Source organism: Mastigoproctus giganteus, chromosome 6 (assembly GCF_048544385.1).
Source record: "Mastigoproctus giganteus isolate SK-2022 chromosome 6, ASM4854438v1, whole genome shotgun sequence".
Lineage (NCBI taxonomy): Eukaryota > Metazoa > Arthropoda > Arachnida > Uropygi > Thelyphonidae > Mastigoproctus > Mastigoproctus giganteus.
In genome coordinates this window covers 63,619,588-63,640,326 of record NC_143580.1, presented here as the reverse complement: position 1 = coordinate 63,640,326, position 20,739 = coordinate 63,619,588, and the positions used below count along the sequence as shown (strand labels likewise).

The window sequence follows — 20,739 nt, the reverse complement described above, 5'->3', positions numbered from 1 at the left end:
TTGTACAAGGCAATGGTCAGGTTGCACCTAGAGTACTGTGTACAGGTCTGGAGACTTCATTTTAGGAAAAATGTAGAGTTGCTAGAATGAGTACAAAGAGGGGCATCAAGATTGGTGAGGGGAACAAAGGGTGCTCTTTCCAAAAAAGGCTTAAGTTCTGCAAATTGCAGCACCTAGGGAGTAGGGACCTGCGAGGAGATCTGATTGAGGTGTATAAGGTCTTGAATGGGTTGAGCAAGCCGAATGCTGATGGGATTCTTCCTCTTGCTCAGATTAAGAACCTGAGGGGGGGGGCATAGATTCAAATTGATGACTGTCATTTCTTGTTGGGAGCATTTAAGAGAAGTGGTAAAAAACACCCTGACACTGAAAACACTGAATTCACAATGTGCAAAATGGAAGAGGAAGTCATTTCTTATCCAGGAAGCTACAAAAAAAGTCGTCATAACAGTCCACTTTGGACACTTTCTTTGCCAGTAGCGGCAAAAGATAAAAGACTGAAAAGACACCTGACGCTTGATATAGTCCCACCACCACTACACCATCAGTGATTTCATCAGCTCTGCATTTCAAGTCTAAGATAAATGCTAATTTATTGTTGATTTTTTATTTTAAAATGTTTTATGACTATTTATTAAACCACCTTTATAAAAACACTCATTTTTAATGTAAAAATGAAGTATAAGAGGTAAGAAATACCTATTTTGTGCTGTTGGGGGACGAATTAAAGGAAATCAATGTATTATTCATTTAAACTTATTTTAAACTTAAGAGTTTTGTGGAATGAATTCCCATCGGATGTTTGGGGGGGGGGGGGGAAATACTGTAGTCTTCATTATCATTGTGTAATAGACACGGTTCGATGTAAGTTAAATTTGTTTATTACGTAATGATATCATGAAATAGAATTCCATTAACCCTTTCACTGGTGAGTGTAAAAGCACCAGTAGGCACTGAAAAGCAAGTTTTTCTCATGAAATTCAGAAAAATTCTAAAAATGTAACCTTTGTACATAAATGCTAAATGCTTTCAAATATTGATTTTTTCTTATTTAAAAAATTAAATTTTGCAATTTTTTTTTAAATTGAAATATAATTCAAATAAAATTTTTTGAACTTGTTACTTCTTTTTTCATTAAATACCATATTCCACATTTATTTATAATATCACTTTATTGAATTTCATAAATTATACATCTCAATTTCAAAGAATTTCAGCTTTCAATGATAGCTGACAGGCACAATCTTCTTTTCGAATTTTAAAATCTATTTTCACAATGATATCAGTTATAAACTGTGTCTACAAATACTTAGAAAACAGATAAGGGATGGCAGCACTTACTGGAAGATTTGTACTTATTTTGAAATGATCTTATAAAACATATACATATGTTTTGTAAAATCATTTCAAAACATATGTATATGTTTTATAAGATCAAAACATATAAAAAATACACATATACACTCCTCGGACCCACATATTGCTTATTTAGGAACATTTTTCAAGATATGCAACACAATACAGCTTTTAGAAGTGCATAAATGATATTGTGTGTATTAAAATAAAAATATTTTATAGACTACACATTATTTGTATAGAGCTGCACAGTAAGAGAACCAAAAAATAAATAAATAAATAAAATAAAATAATAACTGCTCATCATAAAGCTGCTTCATGTGCAAGGTAAGTTTTTAACATCATGGAATGCAAACACTGATTTTATCCTTTTAAGTTGCATCCTAACAGTTCTCGGTGTGCTAACTATTCTTATTGAAAGTATAACTATTATTTTTGCATAAATAATTTTGGTATGCAATTTTAAATGTATTGCTTTCAGAGAGTAAATGATTAAAACAAACTTACATCTGGTGTCATAAAAGTGAGTTATTTGAATAAATTTTTGCCCACAAAAATAAGAGACAAGTGCAGAGTACCCTACCTCCTTGTGGTGTAGGCTGGGCAGGTGAGTCCTGGCTAAAGTGGTGCACACTATTCCTCCCTGACAGGGCTCTGAATCTTTTGGGCCCAGTAATAAGAATATGAAAGTTCCAGCATCACAAGTGCTAGAACAGAATCTGCCACCGCAGGAAGCTGGTATTGCCTCTGCAAGCATTGGTGAGCCCCCAGTATCTCCAATTACTGCTGCTGTCGAGTGCTCTGTTTGCCATTGTTGTTTTACTACCAAATCCGGTCGGGGTCTCCACTTGAAGAGAGCCCATCCAAATGAAGCTAATGCCCAAATTGTAACCTCAAGGGTAAAGGCCAGATGGTCGGATGAAGAAGTCCAGATGCTCGCCCATGCCAAACTCCAACTTCGATTGGAAAGTGTGAAGAATTTCAATCAATGCTTGCAACTTCTGTTTCCATCAAGGACACTGGATGTGATTAAAGGTGGCAGAAGCTTGTATCCTATTCCAAAATCTTAGACAATCTGATATCCCAAGGAAACCCCTTGTCTATGGGAAATCCTACCCAACCTACTGAGCACACCTCCAACGGATCCTGGTTCACGTTGAGGATAATTCTGAGGTGGTCGGTTCCACGGGGGAGGGAGCAATCCCCTTGTGTGTGGTGCCAGTCCAAGTTCCACCCACTGGTGGAGTAGTCCATTGTTTGATACATCATTATTACAAGGATTAGGTTCTGATCTGAGGAAACTTGGGAAAGTATTCCATCCACAATAACCAAGAAGCTATAAAATACTGGCTTCTATAGCTGAGATTCTTGCTTTGACTTATGACCACCAAAAAGTTAAATGCTTTCTGGCTGAAGCTCTAGACTACAGGTTGGATGTTGATGAATTGAATAATTATATTAAATCTAGTATTTTTGGGATATCGCCTCCTCAAACTCAACCTATTGTTAAAACTCAAGTTGATCTTACCAACTTCAGTAGACGTTACCCTGAGGAAAAGGGAGTATGCAAAAACTCAACATCTTTACCACAAAAATTGAAAAAGATGTGCCCATGATATTCTGGATCCAGTGAAGACGTCTGAAGAAGTGGTTGAATCTTCAGTGTTTCTCAAATTTTGGAAAGACATCTTTTGTAGGGATAATTTAGAAGAAGACTTGCATATTCCAGCAGACTATGATGAAGATCCAGTGATAAGGGAAAATCTTTATAAACCTATTACTAATGCTGAATTAAGATCTGATTTTCCAGCACTACCATCTAATCCAGGTCCTGATGGAGTGACTCCGATGCAATTAAAATCCATTCCAGAAAAACTTTTGATTAACCTTATGCACATATTTTTATTGGCCAATTTTATTTCCCAATGTTTGTATGATGCATATACTATATTTATTTCAAAGGTTGATTCAAAATTACCATCTGGATTCAGACCAATAACTGTGTCTTCTGTTATACTGAGAACATATCACAAGGTCCTTGCAAGCAAACTGTCATCTATGATGAAGTTGGATAACAGATAGAAAGCCTTTCTTCCAATTGATGGAGCTGCCGAAAATACTATTATTTTACAATCATTGACAACGTTGAAAGAAAGGAGCTCAAGACCCTCCATTTAGCCTCTATTGATTTTTGTAAAGCATTTGATAGTGTCTCTTTTCACATTATTATTGAGGCACTGCAGAGGAGACATTTGCCTGCAATTTTTATTAATTATATATTTTTAAATTACTTAACACAGCTTCTGTGTTACCTCGATGAGGTTCAGAGGTGATTGCCTTAAGCTATGTCCAACTAATGGGGTGTGACAAGGTGATCCTTTGTCACCTTTCATTTTTAATTTGATTTTTGATCAATTATTTCATAAAATTCCCTCATATATTGGTTTTAAACTTGGACAATATAATGTGAATATTTTGGCTTTCACTGATGACTCATCCTGGCAGCTTCCATATAATCCGGTTTCAGTGCCTTTTAGGTCGGGCAAATAATTTCTTCAGTGCCAGGGTTCTTAGAATCAATGCTGAGAAGAGGTGGATACTATCTTGGGTGGCCTCAGGTAGGCAGAAGAAGGTAAAAGTGGAGTGCAAGAACGTCCTAATCGGTGAAGCCAGGTTACCTTTGGGCAATATTAACTGGACCTGGAAATATTTGAGAATAGCCTTCGATGTCTCTTGTAAATCTAATCCGACTGTCTCCCTGGGTGATCTGCTGGGGCGGCTTCAAAAAGCCCCATTAAAACCCCCAGCAGAGGTTGTTTATCCTCTGAGCATATTTGTAGCCTAGATTTTATCACTGTTTAGTGCTGGGAAGGGTAACAGCTTCCAGGCTTAATGCCTGGAAGCCAGGTTAGACTTGCTATTAAGAAATGGCTTAGGTTGCTAAATGACGTGGCAAATCCATACTTTTATGCTGACATTGTGGATGGGGGACTAGGTATCCCATTACTACAATGGTTAATTCCCTTATTGAAAAAAGAAATATTAGAGAAGCAACTGGGCTCTGCTTCTGACCTAGTAAGCTACTTGACTGAAAGGCCATCATCCATAAAGAAAGAATTGAGCTCAGTTAAGAATTTGTTAAAGGATGGTAATGTATTTATAGATTCTAAGGTATCCATAAAGAAGAGAGAGAGAGAGAGAGGAACCTCCTACGATGGCTGTTGTTTCAAAAATTCTAACCAGGTTCGTTCACAACACCAGTGGGTGGGTGACGGAACCAAATTGCTATCCGGCCATGCTTTTGTTGACCTAGTGAAAACTAGGATCAATGCCCTTCCTACCCTCTCTAGAACATTGAGGACGTAGTACAGAAAGGCAATGGAGCTGGATTTGTTATTTGTTATTTGGTTTTTAGGAGCATCAGCAACTAAGGCCATATTGCTCTGGGATATGCGGTGGTCATTCCCTGACCTTTCCGCATCCTCCGTATTTGGTGGTGACGGGCTCGAACCCCGGTCTAATCAAGAAGCGTGTGCTACGCACTGCTGCTCCTTCCCACCTGGCTACGGAGGTGCCTATGGAGCTGGGTGCAATGCAGTCAAGTCACTGGATGACTTTGCACAAAGACACATAGCACAAGGGTATCATAGAACACATGGTGTTAGAGTTAAAAGACATGATGCTATAGTAAACTTGGTAGAAAATCGGTTGCACCAGAGGGGCTGGGAGGTTAGAAAGGAAACTCTATTTTCAACTGATGAGGGTATCAGGAAACCAGACCTTTGTGCTTGGGATCACTCCCTCTATCATTTGGATGTTCAGACTGTAGGGACCACAGTTTGGACCTTGAGCACGTTCACCGCCGAAAAAAATCTGACTATTACAATAACAACATGAGTCTCAAAAGGTTAATAGAAGTGGAATATCTTATTAGTCCAATTGTATCGTCAGTAACAATCTCATACAGAGGAGTTTGGTGTAAGTCTTCTGCATCCTTGCTCCTTTGTATGGGATTGATGGTTTCTGACTTAAAAATCTTGGCACTGCAAGGTACTTGGAGCTGCTGGGGAGTTCACCAGCAAAGATCTAGCACATTGCTGTTGATTCCCTTGTATGTAACATTATGTTTTTTGCAATTTTATAGTTTAACCTTTTACTTAATAAAGGGAATTTGTTAAAATAAAAAATAAAATAAAATAAAGTAAGAATTATACAAATTATACTAAAAAAAAATCGTATCTCTAGTGCAAAAATATTTATACCAGAGATACAATTTAATAATTGATCAGCTGACATTAAAAAAAAAAAAACTAAAAAAAAATGCCAAAATGTCTGCCATTTCATTGAAAGATAGAGTGAAATTTTAGTAACTTAATAAACAATTTCAAATATCATATAATAATATATACACAGTGTGCCAAAAAAAGTAATGAGACTGAACTGAAATAAAGCAAAATATGGATAAGGAAAATTTTTTCTTAAAATAGGAAAAGGGACCAAATAATCTTGTTAGAGCATTCAAATAAACTTTGAAAAGACTTGGGGAAAACTATCTGCCATGATGCTATTTAGTTCTGCTGTCCCATTTTTCTGAATGTCAGACTATCAAATTGGTTGTAAGTCTGAATGTCAGACTTACAACCTCAATATCAATGTGGGACATAGAAAGAAGTCTGCTGGAGCCTAATGTTCTTTAGGAAACCAGGTTCTTCGCAAGCATCCAATTGTCAGAATATTTCCGTCATCATACAAACAGCTTGGAACAAACTTTGTACAAATTTCTCTTTTTCCCAAGTCTGTGGTACTTACAGATCTTATAAATTCCTTATTCACATTCAAATGACTTGCTAGCACTCTCTGTGTTAATCAGCGGTCACTTGCTTGTAACTTTTTCCACAATTTCAGGGCTACAGGCCTTTTTTTTGTTGTCCACTTTGAGGATCATATACTACAGTCTCTCTCTGCCCACTTTAAAAAGCTTAAACCATTGAAATGTTTATTAGGACAGAGCCTCATCACCATAAGCTGTTCACAACATTTAACATGTTTCAGTGAGACTTTTCTCCAGCTTTACACAAAACTAGATGTTTATCCATTGTTTCATTCTTTGGTTTCTATCAATGATATTTGACAGGATGCACAAAGAATGTCAGTACAAAACAGCAACTTACAGCATTGGTTTGGGTTGGCAGGACTGCCACAGTCACTTTATTCTCCTCTACTGCCCTCTACAGAGCAAATACTAGTATCAGATGTTTTTTTCTTAATTCAGTCTCATTATCTTTTTGTTACATTGTGTATACTATCTTAAAAATGTATCTTATTCATTTTAAAATTGGATCCAAAGTTACAAACAGTAAAGAGAAGTGGGAAAATTTAGAGCTCTTCAGTAGCGTACTATCATTACTATGATTAACCCTGCCAAACTTGCGGATATCGTCGTTGCAGACGATATCCGCAATATATACTTTCATCATATCACTGATAAATACTGAAAACAATGAGCCCACCACTGAACCCTGGGGAACTCCACTAATAACAGTAGTCCATGAAGAGCGGTGTTCATTGATAACCACTCTGTCTTCTCCCATTCACACATCCTTTAATCTATTGTAGCAACTTTCCCTTAATGCCGTGCTGCTCCAGTTTGTACAGTAGTCTCCTATGTGCCACAGTATCAAAAGCTTACCTAAAATCCAAGCATATAATATCAAAATTATTCTTTGCATCCAATTCCTTTGTGACCACATCATAGTATCCAATCAAATTTGTCAGACAGGATTTCCCCTTAACAAACACATGATGTGTGTTTGAAATCTTGTCAAGATAATCCTGCATTGCTTCCTTAACCAGTGACTCCATTATGTTCCAGGGAACATAATGGAATCAAGAGATAATGTCAAGAGATAATGGAGATAAGTTTTTGGAAATTTTGCCATTTTTTTTTTTACCTAAGATACTAAAATTGTGTTCAATAAAAAGTTTCCATAATCCTAGTCATGTTCATTAATTTATTCTTAAAAATTAGATAAGGAATTAGAAAGTTATGAATTAATAATCACAGAGCATTTCTTATTGTTGATTTCAGATCGTATCTAATAATTGCCAACCAGTGACTTTAACTGTAGTAAAAGAGCAGCTTGAAGATTCTAACCAAGTAGATTAACATTTTTTTTTTTTTTTTGTTTTTCACTAAGCAATTAGAAAGGCAGTATTATTTAGAAACCTAATAGTGCAGCACATATTACATAAAAGCTGGTGATAACATGTATTGTTACGCACTTACCTCGGGTGGTAATTTTAAATTAAATTTAGACTAGAATCGTGTCTCAAACAGCAGCAGCAAAACAAAAAAGCTCAAAGTAGCATGAATGCTTTGACTCATGTGTGAACCAATGATTTCAATTCTCTTGTGAATCACAGCTAACTGTGGCCTTTTTGCAGATTCTCTGTAATGGGACATGGTACAGCCAAGAAGGATGTCTGTGTGTGCTTTCGTGGTAGAGAGCACAGGAACTTAAGCACCAAATCAGCATTCTGATGGACATATCTAGAAGAATGTGGATGATGCAATCAAAGAAATTAAAAAGTGGGACTCTTCAAGCACAATGCTAGAGACTACACTCATGTAACAAAAACACACAATGAGATTTGCCACAGTAGAATATGCTGATCCCACAATGGGTAACTGTTGTTGGTGATTATTATCAGGGAAATATATTTTGTAAAAAAGGATAAATAGAATAGGACCAGAGTATGTCTGACTGGAGCACAAGTTGATGAAAATGTAGAGTGCTGTCATCTTTTAAGGAAACAAAAGGTGGTGTTGATCATTTGCCACTGCTATTACTACGATTTTTTGTTGCTTTTTTTTTCTTTAAAGAAAAAGATTTTATTTTAAAAAAAAAAAAAAAAAAATTAAACAAAGTGTAATGCCAGAATCAGGTTTACCTCACACATCTGAAGCTGAAACATTTTTCTTTCTTTTTCCATTTCATCGGCAATCTATAATACAATAATATAAGAAAAAGTAATGTCGGAAATCATATGAAAATAAATATTTTGTTATGAAAACATAATGTACACAGGTAACATTAAGAGATGTTTTTAATAACATTTTAATCATTGTACATGTCAGGAATAGCCTCTTTCCATTCATAGCTATGAGCAAACTGGGTTTGCTACTTAGTGCATCAATTTCATATTGTGGAGGCACGTCACCATGAGTTGCCTTAGTACTGCACTACTCTAAATAAAAGGCTCTACTCTAATGAAGAAAAATATTGCTTTTTATTTAAAGTACATGCCGCTACCCAGGACCTGGATTTTGATCCTTTTTGGAATCTTATCAGTGGGGAGATAGGCATTATGAAGACCTGAAAAACCCAGAGACAAAATATATCCACAATGTCCAAGATTGTACAGAAAGTGAGGTAAAAGCCTCAGGCTATGAAAGCTACATAAAGTCACTGTACATGCTGAACACAGCCTCTTTTTGTCTCCTGCAACGGTCTACATCTAGCATTGAATGGAGCAGATTATAACCTCTCCTAAAGATAGACAACTATTTCAGCAAATTATCTGAGATTACTCAGGTTCTTTGCAGAAAAAATGCATATTCAAATTCTAAAAGAATGCCGCTCACATAAGGTTATCCCAATGTTCACATGACTACAAAAAAACTATTCATAGCAAAATATTCATACATTACAAAGAACACATATTTACAAATTGTAAAACTGAGTCATCCAAAAGATACCAAAAGAAACAGAAACTGTACAAGTTAATTCATTATTCAAAGGTTTGTATAAAAAGGTAAATATCCCAGGAACAGTAGATCAATTATAATGACATTAAAATTCAAGCTGTTATCAACTACCTTCAAACTACAACAACAAATTGTGTGCATTAACTGTAAAGTATCAACAACCATGGGATACATCTTTCCCCCCCCCATCATTATCCACAAAATGTTTCTCAGAAGAGGTTTATAAGCATTAGACTATGATTTTAATTATGTAGTTAGAGATGCAAATACCCAATAAAAGGGTGCATTGTAGAAGTATAAGATAAAGTACAATCACATACAAAATGAAATTAAATCATGAACCAGATAAATTAAACAATAAATATGCAAGGTGATCTAAAATCGAACATACACTCAGTGATCACTGAATTATGATCACCTGCCAAATACTGTGTTGCACCACTGTTAGCATGGATAACAGCCACTATTTGCCTCAGCACTGACTTCAATACACATCTGAAGATATCCATAGGGATCTGCAGCCATGCTGCCTGCAAGGCTTTCCACAGTGTCAGAACAGATGACAGTTGTGTGTCCATATGCCTCACTTGCCATTCCAAAACATCCCACAGGTGTTCAATTGAATTGAGGTCAGGCAAATTTGGAGGCCAATTAACATGGACGATATCTTAATTGTGTTCCTCGAGCTACTCATGCACAGTGCAGAGCCCAATGACACAGTGCATTATTATCTTGGAAGAACCCGTTTTTGTCGCTGAAAAAATGCAACCTGGTGGGGTGCACCTGGTTTCCTAAGAGCTGCTAGTAGATCTCACTTGTGAAATGTTGGTTCGTACATACCAGGGATTTCTAGTTCTTGCTAGCAAAACATGCCACACATTAAGCAACTACCACCACCTGCCTCGATAGTGGGTACCAGGCATGATGTGTCCATGGACTCGTGTTGTTGCACACACACACAAAGGCATTCATCAACGTGCTGGACCAATATTCAAAATCATCCAGCACACTCATTTCAGTCCTCCAGTGTCCAACCAGCATGTTGTTGATACCACAGCATTTGCTGTCAATGATGATTAGCAGTGACGAGAGGTATCTCCTGAGTCATCTACTGTGAAACCCCGTACATCTGAGTGTGCGCCATTTCAGATATTGTTCTTGCATTCCCCATATTGCATTACAATGTCAACGGTCTCAGAGTGCCCTGCCATTCAGCCTGTACAATGTGCTGCACCTTCACTTATTAAAAACATCAACCTTACGTAATCCTTTCCAGTCCTTTTGTCAGTGGGAGGTGGTTTTACCTCTTCAACGCTATTCTTTGGACACCTTAACTACAGTAGGCTGTGAGCAATTAACAAGATATGCCATTTCTGATGTGGAAGCACCTGATACATGAGCTCCCACAATTGCACACTTTTGAAACTCCATGATATCTTTACTATGTCCCATAACTAATAGGCTTTAGAAAATGCAAAAGAATAATGCCATGACAGTCCCAGAAAACAGCTGCCATTATCTTCCCTACTGATGGAACAGTCTTAGAGCTCTCTGTTGGGAAAGGTGTTTCCATTGCATTGATGCACATTTGGATCAAAGTTGAAAGTAATGGACTCATTATTCCAATTCTGAAAATGTGGACCATTGAAAACGATGTAACTCACTGGTTACAACAATAACCAAAATATTTTTACATAGTAGGTTTCCAAATTTCATAAACTGATGGGACAACTGTATACAAATGTTTCTGAAGATGTGTTAAAAATAAATACTATTTTCGGGTCAGTTTCCTTTTTTAATTATTTTTTTCTTTACTTTGTGACTTGCTTACTGATTCCCAATCATATGATGTACAAAAACAAAAAAAAAAAAAAAAAATGTATATGATATCAGTTACTTGTTCAGGCTTACATATATATGTTATTTTTGAGATTTTTGTTTAAGTAATTTGCATAAAACTACTCCACTATTTTGCTGCATAGATAAAGCTAGTAAGTACATATATGGTTAGAAATAGACACTCCTGCCCTCATACTACACTTATAGCTCAGAGTGTGGAAGCATTTAGATGTAGGAAAGTAAACAGTATATGACTGAAGAATATGCCAGTATATGACTCAGCACCAGCTTTATATTCTTCAGTCATATACTGTTTACTTTCCTACATCTAAATTCTTCCACACTCTCAACTGTTAGTGTAATACATGGGCAGTGTGTGTCGATTTCAATCCTGATTACCTTCCTAATTTCACCTCCAGTTATCTAAACAGCCAGACAGTGCCTTTTAACTATAATACACATTTATGCATATATATATATATACAGTGGATTCCGGTTATTTGGGCCACCGGTTAATCGGGGCAGCCGTTTATTTGGGGCAAATCTTAAAAAACAGAAACCAATCGAGAAATTAGCCAGGGTTTACTTCGCTTAATTGGGATAAAATGCCGTTTAATCGGGGCAGGAGACCACAGCACTGGAGATTACCCTACGATTGTCTCCGACCGTACCACGTAGTTCGGTCGGATTTCTGGAGGTCACAACCATAAAACAATAAAAACAATTAGCGGTCACCTGTTTATTGGGCTTTTGTGTTAGTGAAATCTGTCATAAACTGATACTAAACTCGATCTTATTGAATTTGCGATAATACCGACAGCTGGAATTCTGTGGGTTATGGTAAAATGTGTTTACACTTCCATGAAATCTTCAATCATATAAAAAAATAATTTTCATAATCTTCTCTTCATTCCTATTTTTAAAGCTTCGTAATTTGTTACTCCGTTCTCACTTGCGCGTATCGTGTTACTTGCAATTTGTGTGTGCGGTGTTCTTTGTTATTGATTGCTTATCTTTTTACTGTTTTAAATTTTAACCCCCACCCACAAATGACAGTGAACAGAAATGTCAACTAGTTTAGTTAGTATGTACATATTACAGTACGTATTAATTCTTCCGATTATATCGTATATTCTTCTGAATTTCACATATCATTTAATTTTTTAATTGGTAAGGTAATAAAGGGTAAATTTGTGCTTAATCTTTACTTTTATAGTATGTGGATAATATTCCTCCTATTTTTGCTAATTAGAATCGCTGTTTAATAGAATTAAAATTCAATTCACAAACGTGATCACAATGACTGGCGCTTATTATACATCGTATAGTGAACGGTACTTTACAATGGTGACTCCATCGTAACGTGATTTGATTGAACAGTGAACCAATTGTAAAGGGGGGGGGGAGTACATTGTATTTTTAACTATTTACGAGAAACTTCAGATAATTGGGGTAGCCGCTTAATCGGGCCAAAATACACTAGTCCCGATGTGTCCCAATTAACCGGAATGGACTGTATATATATATATATTTATTTTTTTTTTTTTTTTTGTCTTACTGACTTGGGGACTTTTTATTCCTGCCACTGAAAGGAACAAGCTTTGGCTAATGTTCACTTTAGAGACACCATTATCGATGAGTCAACCTCTTTAATTACTAGTAGTTTTTCAGTGAATAAACATAAAAAGAAAAAAAGTGATGCCTGTTATTAATTAAAATGTTAAAAGCATTGTTTGGATCAGTTTCAGAGCTACTGGTTCCTCATCAGACATAGGTGGCTTCAATCATCAACTTTGTGTTGAATAGTGAATAATATATTAAATCTAAATGAGCAAATGGTGTGTGGAAGAAAAACTTCTGATTGAAAATGTCACAAAAGGCATATGTATGATAAGTCCCAGAAGCAGTGTATAATGTTAGTTAATTGCAGAAATCAAGAGTAAAGGAATAGGGTTATACTTCAATGCACTTTCATTGTGAAGTATAACAACCACTGACATCACCAAGAAAGCAAGAGGGGATAAAATGGTCTTGAGAGGCTCTGTGCTCCTTTGAAGTGTTTTCCATAATATTTAAATTTTGTTACTTTTTTTCTCCCCACAACTACTGGAATGTGGTACTCCTCCCCTACTGGAGCTACACTACATAAATTCTCCTTCAAATCACTCTTCCACCTGGATTCTCAGAAATATCAACAAGAATTATTAGCATTAGCATTATTAGGGCATATGATGCAAGAAAGCAAGCTTATATAGCACCAGCCAAAAACAAACAAAAGAAAAAAAGCCTAAATAAATTTAAGGCTGAGCCTTAAATTTATTTAGGCTATTAGTTCCACAACAAAAGATGGAAGCCTGTTCCACCAATCAACTACCCGCTAGCTAAAGGCAAATTTCCGCACATCTATTCTAAACCTATCTTTCCTCAATTTGAAACTGTGCCCCCTCGGGTTCTTTGTCTGAGCAAGAAGAAGAATCCCATCAGCACTCAGCTTCCTCAACCCATTTAAGGCCTTATACAGCTCAATCAGATCACCTCGCAGGTACCTACTCTCCAGGCACTGCAATTTGCAGAACTTAAGCCTTTCATGGTAAGATAACCCCTTTGTTCCCCTCCCCAATCTTGTTGCCCTTCTTTGTACTCGTTTTAGCAACTCTACATCATTCCTAATACGAGGCCTCCAACCTGTACACAGTACTCCAGGTGTGGCCTCACCATTGCCTTGTATAATGTGACAATCACCTCCCTGTCCTTGCAAGGAAAATTCCTAAATATCATTGACAAGACTCCATGACCTGCCCTGGGAGCTCATCTGCACTGCTCAGGAGAACTTCATATTTGATTGCACAATTACCCCCAGGTCTTTTCCACTTCCATGAGTGTAGTACAACACGGTTAGTACATTTCTCTTCGATTATTGCTACCAATATGCAGTACTTTGCATTTGTCAATGTTAAACTTCAGTTGCCACTTCTCAGTCCATTTTCCCAACTTATCTAGATCCAGTTGCAGTAGCATACTGTCTTTAACAACCCTGCAAACTGTCGTTAACAACCTGCAAACCTTTGTATCTTGGACATTAAACCTGATATACCTTCATCAATATCACTGCTAAATATACAAAACAACAATGGGCCCAACACCAAACCCTGCAGAACTCCATTAATAACATCTGTCCACGAACAGCAGTGTCCATTGATTACCACTCTCTGTCGTAGTAGTAGTGGCATGTGATGCAAGTAAACAAGTGTATGAGCTTATGCAGCATCAGCCAAAAAAAAAAAAAAAAAAATCACACCATTCCCTCCAAATGCCTGTCCAGTTGCTCCTTAAATTTATTCAACCTATCAACTTCCACAACGACAGATGGAAGTTTGTTCCAGCAATTAACCACCCTCTGGCTAAAGGCAAATTTCTGCACATCTATTCTACATCTGTCGTTTCTTAATTTGAATTTATGCCCCCTTAGGTTAGTAATCTGAACAAGTGGAAGGATCCCATCAGAATTCAGGGTGCTGAACCCATTCAAGGCCTTATACACCTCAATCAGATCACCGCGCAGGTGCCTAGTCTCCAGCCACTGCAATTTGCAGAACTTAAGCCTCTCTTGATAAGAGGATCCCTTCATTCCCCTCACCAATCTTGTTGCCCTTCTCTGTACACGCTCAAGTAAATCTACATCCTTCCTAAAATGAGGCCTCCAGACCTGTATGCAGTACTCAAGGCGTGGCCTGACCATTGCCTTATACAGAGGAACAATCACCTCCTTTTCCCTGCTAGCAAAATTCCTATATATCATTGACAAAACCCCATGACCTGCCCTAGCAGCCTGTCTGCATTGCTCAGAAAACTTCATATCTGACTGCACAATTACTCCCAGGTCTTTTTCATTTTCTACCACCTTAAGTGTAGTGCCACACAGTTGGTACGTTGGTTCGTCTCCCACTCAACCATCCCTTTATACATTGTAGCAACTTAGCCTTAATGCTATACCTCTCCAATTTCTACAGCAGTCTTCCATGTGCAACATGGTCAAAAGCTTTCCTGAAGTGCAAGAATATGTTCAGTTCCTTTGTAACAACATCATAGTATCCAATTAAATTGGTCAGACAAGACCTCACTTTAACAAACCCTTTGCTGTGTCTTAACTATTACGGCAGTTTTGTCTAGATGATCCTGCAATGCTTCTTTAACCAGTGACTCCATTATTTATCCCAGAACACAAGTTAAACTAACAGATCTGTAGTTACTTGTGTCACCTTTTGAAACCCCTTTGTGAATTGGTGATACATTTGCATGAACACCTCCAGTCCATGGGGACTCCCCTGAGTCCAAGGAAGCTCTCATAATTATAGCTAAGGGTTTGCTTACTCCCTTTGCTACCTCATTTAATATAACTGGAAAAATCCCATCCACCCCAGGTGCCTTCCTTATGTTTAACTTCAACGATTTCTCCTCCACTTTGCTCTCAGTTATTACAAAATCACTTAGCTTCCTGTTCGCATTTGATAAACTTCTGGAACTTCCCTCATTGAATAACTCCTTATGTGTGAATGTAGATGCAAAATACTCATTCAGTTTATCAGCTATCACAGTATGATCATCAATAGTCAACCTATGATGTATATATGGAGTATATGATGAGAGCTTTGGCGAATTGATCGACAAAGCTCTCATCATATACTCCCTCCTATCGTTTCTGGGCAGAATTTCAGACACTTTCACATTCTACATAACTCATGACTTTTTGTCAAGATTGACCTGTACTTGTTGAATAAATCTGCAGATCTCTTACTCTTAATGTCATTAATTCCAACATGTACAACAAAATTACCTTTTGTGCCCTTAAAAGATAATATCTGCTCTACAATGTCATCAACCTTTACCCCTGGCAGACGTACCCTGGTCCTCTTTCACCTATCCTTCTTGCATAATACATTCCAAGATCTTCCTGACAATAGTCACCAACAATAACTAGTTTGTTTGTGACCAGCGCATTCTGCCTTGGAGATTGCCTCTGTTTTGCCTGATGCACAGGAGTGAGCTCTGTCGTTGAGAGCAGTTGGGCAGTTGAGAGCTTGATGGGCCCCACATATTAATTTCTTCAACGGCATTTACCCTACACCTCAAGCTGTCATAGATGCCCATCAGAATGCTGAGTTGCCACCTAATTTCTTGACACTCTAGACACTTAGCGCACGCGCACACACACACACACAAAGGCATCCTCCTTGGCTAGATCATGTCCTGTTTTAGAAATTTCGGCAAACATTTCACATTTCGCACATTTTTTTTGAGACTGACACGTTGGCAAATCATCCCCTTCGTTTCTCCCCCCAATTCACAGCACTCTCACTAGTCTGTGATCTTTGCTTTGCAGCTCTAGTCTGGGTCATGATTTCCATTTAATTATAATTTAATTAACAATGAATTTTAGTAGATTAACTGATAATACTATAATAAGCTAACAGATTCCTAATACTGTGCTTTGTATTGCGCTATCTAGTTTTACCTTAAACTATCAGTTCCAGATATATAAACATTAAACTATTTCTTATCGACTACAATATGGAGGCTAGCTAAACAATATTGGCCCCAACACCGAGAGTCATAACTTCCAAAAATCACTGATTTAATTCAAAATAAGAAGCTAACGAACGCTACTAAACCTATTTAATATCTCTGCAAACACAATGTACTATGTTAATTAATGAAGAATACGGTAAAAATTAAAAATACTTATTCCTTTACAGAATCAGCAAAAAATCCACCAACTGTTCTCTTCTCCGACCCGAGCGCCCTCTCATGATCATCAATAGCTAAATCAACTATGTTAAGTGGACCAATTCCATTTATCCCTTTCCTTCTAGAGTTTACATAAGTAAAGAACTCTTTGCTGTTTTTCTTTGCATCCTTTGCCAAAGATTTCTCATAATCTGCCATAAGCTTCTGTGTTACCTGATTATTTATATTCATCCCATACATTTTTCTTGTCTGCCACGAGATGCATTAATTCAACTGATATCCATTTAGGCCTAAACCTTGAACAGTATTTCTTAGTTGGTATGAAAAGTCTAATATCCTCCATAATTAAGTCCATGACGGCCTCCAATTTAGAATTCACTGTACAGAATTTAAAAACTCTGACACAACTGTAGTCACCTTTATGAAAGCAAAAATCCTTCCCCTTACCCCTGATGGTAGTTACATCTTTAAGTAAATCCCACATCAGTACCCTGTGATCACTGCCACCTAGTGATTCCTTTATCTGCAGGTTCGTAACGCATGAATAATCACTGATGATAATCAGATCAAGAGTATTACTCCCTCTGGTTGCCTCTCGAACATGTTGCTGAAGAAAACAGTCAAACAATAAATCTACGAAATCCAAAATCCAAAAATGTCTTGCTAGTGTGTGAGTAAACAACCCACAAGTTCCAGTCAATATATGGAAAGTTAAAATCAACCATTATAAGACATTCTGATTTACTGGCCCACTATTTACCTGCACAACTGCTCATTATACTCATCAGATTCATTAAGCCTATAACACACACCTACTCTAATTTTCCTTTTCCCAGTGCTTATGTCACACCACACTGACTCAACATTACATTGTCCACTAATGTCAATTGGATGCACTTCCTTAGATTTTATGTTTCTTAACTAACAGCATAACCCATCCTCCCTTCTTGTCCTGTCTATCCTTTCTGACTACATTGAACTCCCCAAACTCCAATTCTGCACTGCTTATATCCGTGGGGCACCAAGTCTCGGATATCTCAACAATATCTGCTTTTGATGTCTTGACTAGCACTTCAAATTCATGTAATTTATTTACTATAACTCCTAGCGTTGGTGTATATGCAAGTATACATATACCTATTCTTACTTTTAGTTACCCTAACATAACCCATGTATTTACTTGTTCCATGATGACTCCCAGCAGCCTTTGAAATTCCCAGTACCTCGCTTTGCATGCTGCTGCTGCTCATTCCAATAGAAGCAGTGCAAGAATCACTTTCACCTCTGCCTGTGGCTACAGTTAATTTGTTAATCCCCTTAAGCTAGCAGTTTTCCAACCCATTTAACACTGCCTCGATAGAATCAGCAAATATCCTTGCACCATTTCTATTTAAGTGTATCCCATCTCTGTAGAAACAATCTCTCCTGTTAATAGCCACCAGCCTAATGGAAACCAGAGGAGGGACGGATGGACAGACAGACAGACAGACAGACAGACAGACAGACAGACAGACAGACAGAAGAACAGAACAGGGGAGAGAGAGAGAGAGAGAGAGAGAGAGAGAGAGAGAGAGAGAGAGAGAGAGAGAGAGAGACAGAGAGAGAGAGAGAGACATGAATGCTAAGAATTCTTATACAAGAAAATTCATCTAACATTAATAGAAAAAAGATGAGTCTCTTTCCCCTTCTCAACATCAGCTAAGCACAGATGGAACTGCAACAATTCCTCCCCCAACTAATCTCTAGTGCTTAACAGCCATATCATAAATGCAACAGGCTACCAGCATACAGAAGAGGGGTAATGGCACAGAAAATGCCAAACAACATCCCCTCCCAACAATCAGAAATGTTCACACCAGGGTCACTTAGGCAATAGCATCCTTATTCAAGCACTATACGGCATACTTATTAAAACATTCAACCATCAGAGAAACCATCAATTAGACCAACACCTCTAGAAGATCAATATGTATTTCCATATGCCTTCCTGCCTGCCTGCCATATAATAGTAAATTTAGCACTCTCTGCCTGTGTTACTCAACTATTTGTTATTCAATTTTATCATTGTATCACTGCATCTGCTAAACTATATTAGGGTTTTTATTTTTATTATATCATTTCATATAATGTGAGTAGAATTTTTAACATATTAAAGTCAGTTAGCTTAACCCACTTAAGACTTTCGAAGGTAAATCAAAATAAAGTACAGTCGATTCCGGTTATTTGGGACACATCGGGACTAGTGCATTTTGGCCCGATTAAGCGGCTGCCCCAATTATCCGAAGTTTCACGTAAATAGTTAAAAATACAATTTACCCCCCCCCCCCTTACAATTAGTTCACTGCACAATGAAATCACTTTACGACGAACTCAAAATAGTAAAGTACCGGTCACTATACGATGTGCAGTAAGCGCCGGTCATTATGATCACGTTTGTGAATTGAATTTTAATTCTATTAAACAGCGATTCTAATTAGCGAAAATAGGAGGAATATTATCCACAGGCTATAAAAGTAAAGATATATTAAGCACAAATTTACCCTTTATTACCTTACCAATTAAAAAATTAAATGATACGTGAAAATCGTAAGAATATACGTGAAAATCGTAAGAATATACGTGATAATCGGAATAATTAATACGTACTGTAATATGTACATACTAACTAAACTAGTTGACATTTCTGTTCACTGACATTTAAAACAGTAAAAAGATAAGCAATCAATAACAAAGAAGAGGGCACACACAAATTGCAAGTAACACAACACGCGCAAGTGAGAACGGAGTAACAATTACGAAGCTTTAAAAATAGGAATGAAGAGAAGATTCTGAAAATTATTTTTTTTAAAATGATTGAAGATTCCATGGAGGTGTAAACACATTTTACCATAATAACCCACAGAATTCCAGCTGCCGGTATTATTGCAAATTCAATAAGATAGACTTTACTGTCCGTTTATGATAGATTGCACTAACAGAAAAGCCCAATAAACAGGTGACTCCTAATTGTTTTTATTGTTTTATGGTTGTGACCTCCAGAAATCCGACCGAACTACGTGGTACGGTCGGAGACAATCATAGGGTAATCTCCAGTGCTGAGGTCTCCTGCCCCGATTAAACGGCATTTTGTCCCAATTAAGCGAAATAAACCCTGGCTATTTTCTCGACTGGTTTTTGTTTTTTTAAGATTTGCCCCAAATAAACGGCTGCCCCGATTAACTGGTGGCCCAAATAACCGGAATCCACTGTATTCCTTTCTCAAATTTAAATGTAAATTCATAATTTTGTTTCTAGTATATGCATCTCTATCGAACACATTGAAATGTTTATTTCATCAGTTAATGGCAATTTTTGAATAACTGCCAAACATCTCAAAGGCATTTTTTTTTTGTACTAGTTTTAGAAGGGAGAAGCTAAAATGGCAAGCCACCAGTAGTTCATTCCAAAACTGGCTTTGAATTTTGTCTGCAATTCTAAGACATTAAGAACTCAAATGTGAAACTGGGGTTTATTTCTACAGCAATAAAAATAAATACAAATACTGACAGGAGTTTGAAAGACTTCCATTATCATACTGTTTCAAAGCAGAAAGAAAAACATTAGTAATATTAACTGTTTTTTGATAGCATCAAAAATAAAGTAATAAATAACATGTATACCACACACTGAGTGAATACAGCATTGAAGATAAAATGATTCCTTAAATATCAAAATCGTAAATATTCACACTGTACCTCAGCTGGAGAAATTTCTGTTCGTATTAATCCTGCTTCTTTTGCTTGTTGTTTTTTTTCTTTTTCAATCTTTGTCCTCAAAAGGAAAAAAAAAATATAAGTTTAAAGGATATTAAAGAATTACATTTCAGTGAAAACATAGTGAAATATTTCCAACTGACATTAAAACATATTTTTATGTCACAAAGATCCCAATTAAAACATCATTAATTTATTTGCAGTTTTCTAGAGATAAAATTTTTCCAATGATTAAAAAAAACTTAAAACTATGCAAAAACACATGTAAAAATATCACTA

At 36.9% G+C, this 20,739-nt stretch overlaps 1 protein-coding gene across 3 annotated transcripts in view; it reads right to left on the bottom strand.

Annotated features, from left to right (window-relative positions):
- Positions 1-20,739, bottom strand: part of Asap (ArfGAP domain of ASAP) — a 673,774-nt gene that overhangs the window by 563,937 nt on the left and 89,098 nt on the right. For all 3 annotated transcript variants that reach the window (XM_090375988.1, XM_090375990.1, XM_090375989.1), the window contains exons 7-8: positions 20,443-20,518; positions 8,308-8,361 (exon numbers count right to left, since the gene is read on the bottom strand). In XM_090375988.1, coding sequence (XP_090232114.1) covers positions 8,308-8,361; positions 20,443-20,518 — 130 coding nt within the window. The remainder of the gene's footprint in view (positions 1-8,307; positions 8,362-20,442; positions 20,519-20,739) is intronic.